The sequence below is a fragment of the Mastomys coucha genome, unplaced genomic scaffold (genome assembly GCF_008632895.1).
Source record: "Mastomys coucha isolate ucsf_1 unplaced genomic scaffold, UCSF_Mcou_1 pScaffold15, whole genome shotgun sequence".
Classification (NCBI taxonomy): domain Eukaryota; kingdom Metazoa; phylum Chordata; class Mammalia; order Rodentia; family Muridae; genus Mastomys; species Mastomys coucha.
The window spans coordinates 74,624,299-74,625,385 of NW_022196897.1; the positions used below are offsets into that span (position 1 = coordinate 74,624,299).

General features: G+C 36.2%; 1 protein-coding gene across 1 annotated transcript; it reads left to right on the forward strand.

The window, feature by feature from the left end:
* Window positions 1-3: 3 nt before the first annotated feature.
* Window positions 4-657, forward strand: LOC116091710 (olfactory receptor 5D13-like; the record flags this gene model as incomplete). The annotated part of the gene is made up of 1 exon (XM_031373226.1): window positions 4-657. A coding segment is annotated over one exon (654 nt), but the record flags the coding sequence as incomplete, so codon positions are not given.
* Between the last annotated feature and the right edge of the window lie 430 nt (window positions 658-1,087).

The following is a 1,087-nucleotide window of genomic DNA, read 5'->3' on the forward strand; positions in this document are numbered from 1 at the left end:
TGCATAATCCAGTTTTACTTTGGCTGTGCTTGTGTGTTTACACAAAGCTTCATCTTAGCAGTAATGGCTTATGACCGCTTTGTGGCCATTTGTAACCCTCTGCTCTACACAGTGGCTATGTCTCGTAAGCTCTGTGCTCTCCTAGTAACTGGAACTTACCTATGGGGTGGGCTCTGTGCCACCACACTAACATATTTTCTTTTGGCACTATCTTACTGTAGATCTGCCATCATTAACCACTTTTGCTGTGAGTACTCTGCTATAATTTCTGCAGCCTGTTCTGACTCTTCTTTCAGCCAGATAGCATGCTTGTTTATTTGTATGTTCAATGAGATTTGTAGCCTCCTTATCATTATTGTCTCCTATGTTGTCATATTCACCACTGTCATCAAGATTCCCACTAAAGGAGCACTACAAAAAGCTTTGTCTACCTGTGCCCCTCACCTGACTGCCATCTCTTTCTGCCATGGGGTTATTCTTCTTCTATACTGTGTGCTCAAATCAAAGAGCTCACTGCTTCTTGTTAAGATAGTCACTGTGTTTTACAGCATGGTCATCCCTATGCTTAATCCTCTTATTTACAGCTTAAGAAATAAGGATGTAAAAGAGACTGTGAGGAAGTTAATCCACATAAAAATTCTTTCTCAGTCATTATAGATATGCACACATACTACCCCTAAAGTACTTTTTCTTAATTTTTTATGTATTGAATTCCTAATATTAAAATAATGAAATAAAAAGTTTTAGAACCTGTGGGAATAATGTGTGTGTGTGTGTATGTGTAATAGTTATATTTTTCCCTATAAATAACTTTATAGAGAATGGAAATTATGATATTATCTTAGAATGACGAGGGTTAATCCTTGTTCTCTAATGATGCCCAAATATAATTTACTTAGATTTTATATTTTGCTTTAATTTTTACTCTCCTTTTTCTTTTCTTTTCTTTTTCTTTTTTTTTATTTTTTTGTGTTTTGAAATAGGGTTTCTCTGTGTAGCCCTGGCTATCCTGGAAATACTCTGTAGATCAAGCTGGCTTTGAACTTAAAAGTCTGCCTTCTGCTGTCTCCCAGGTGCTGGACTTAAA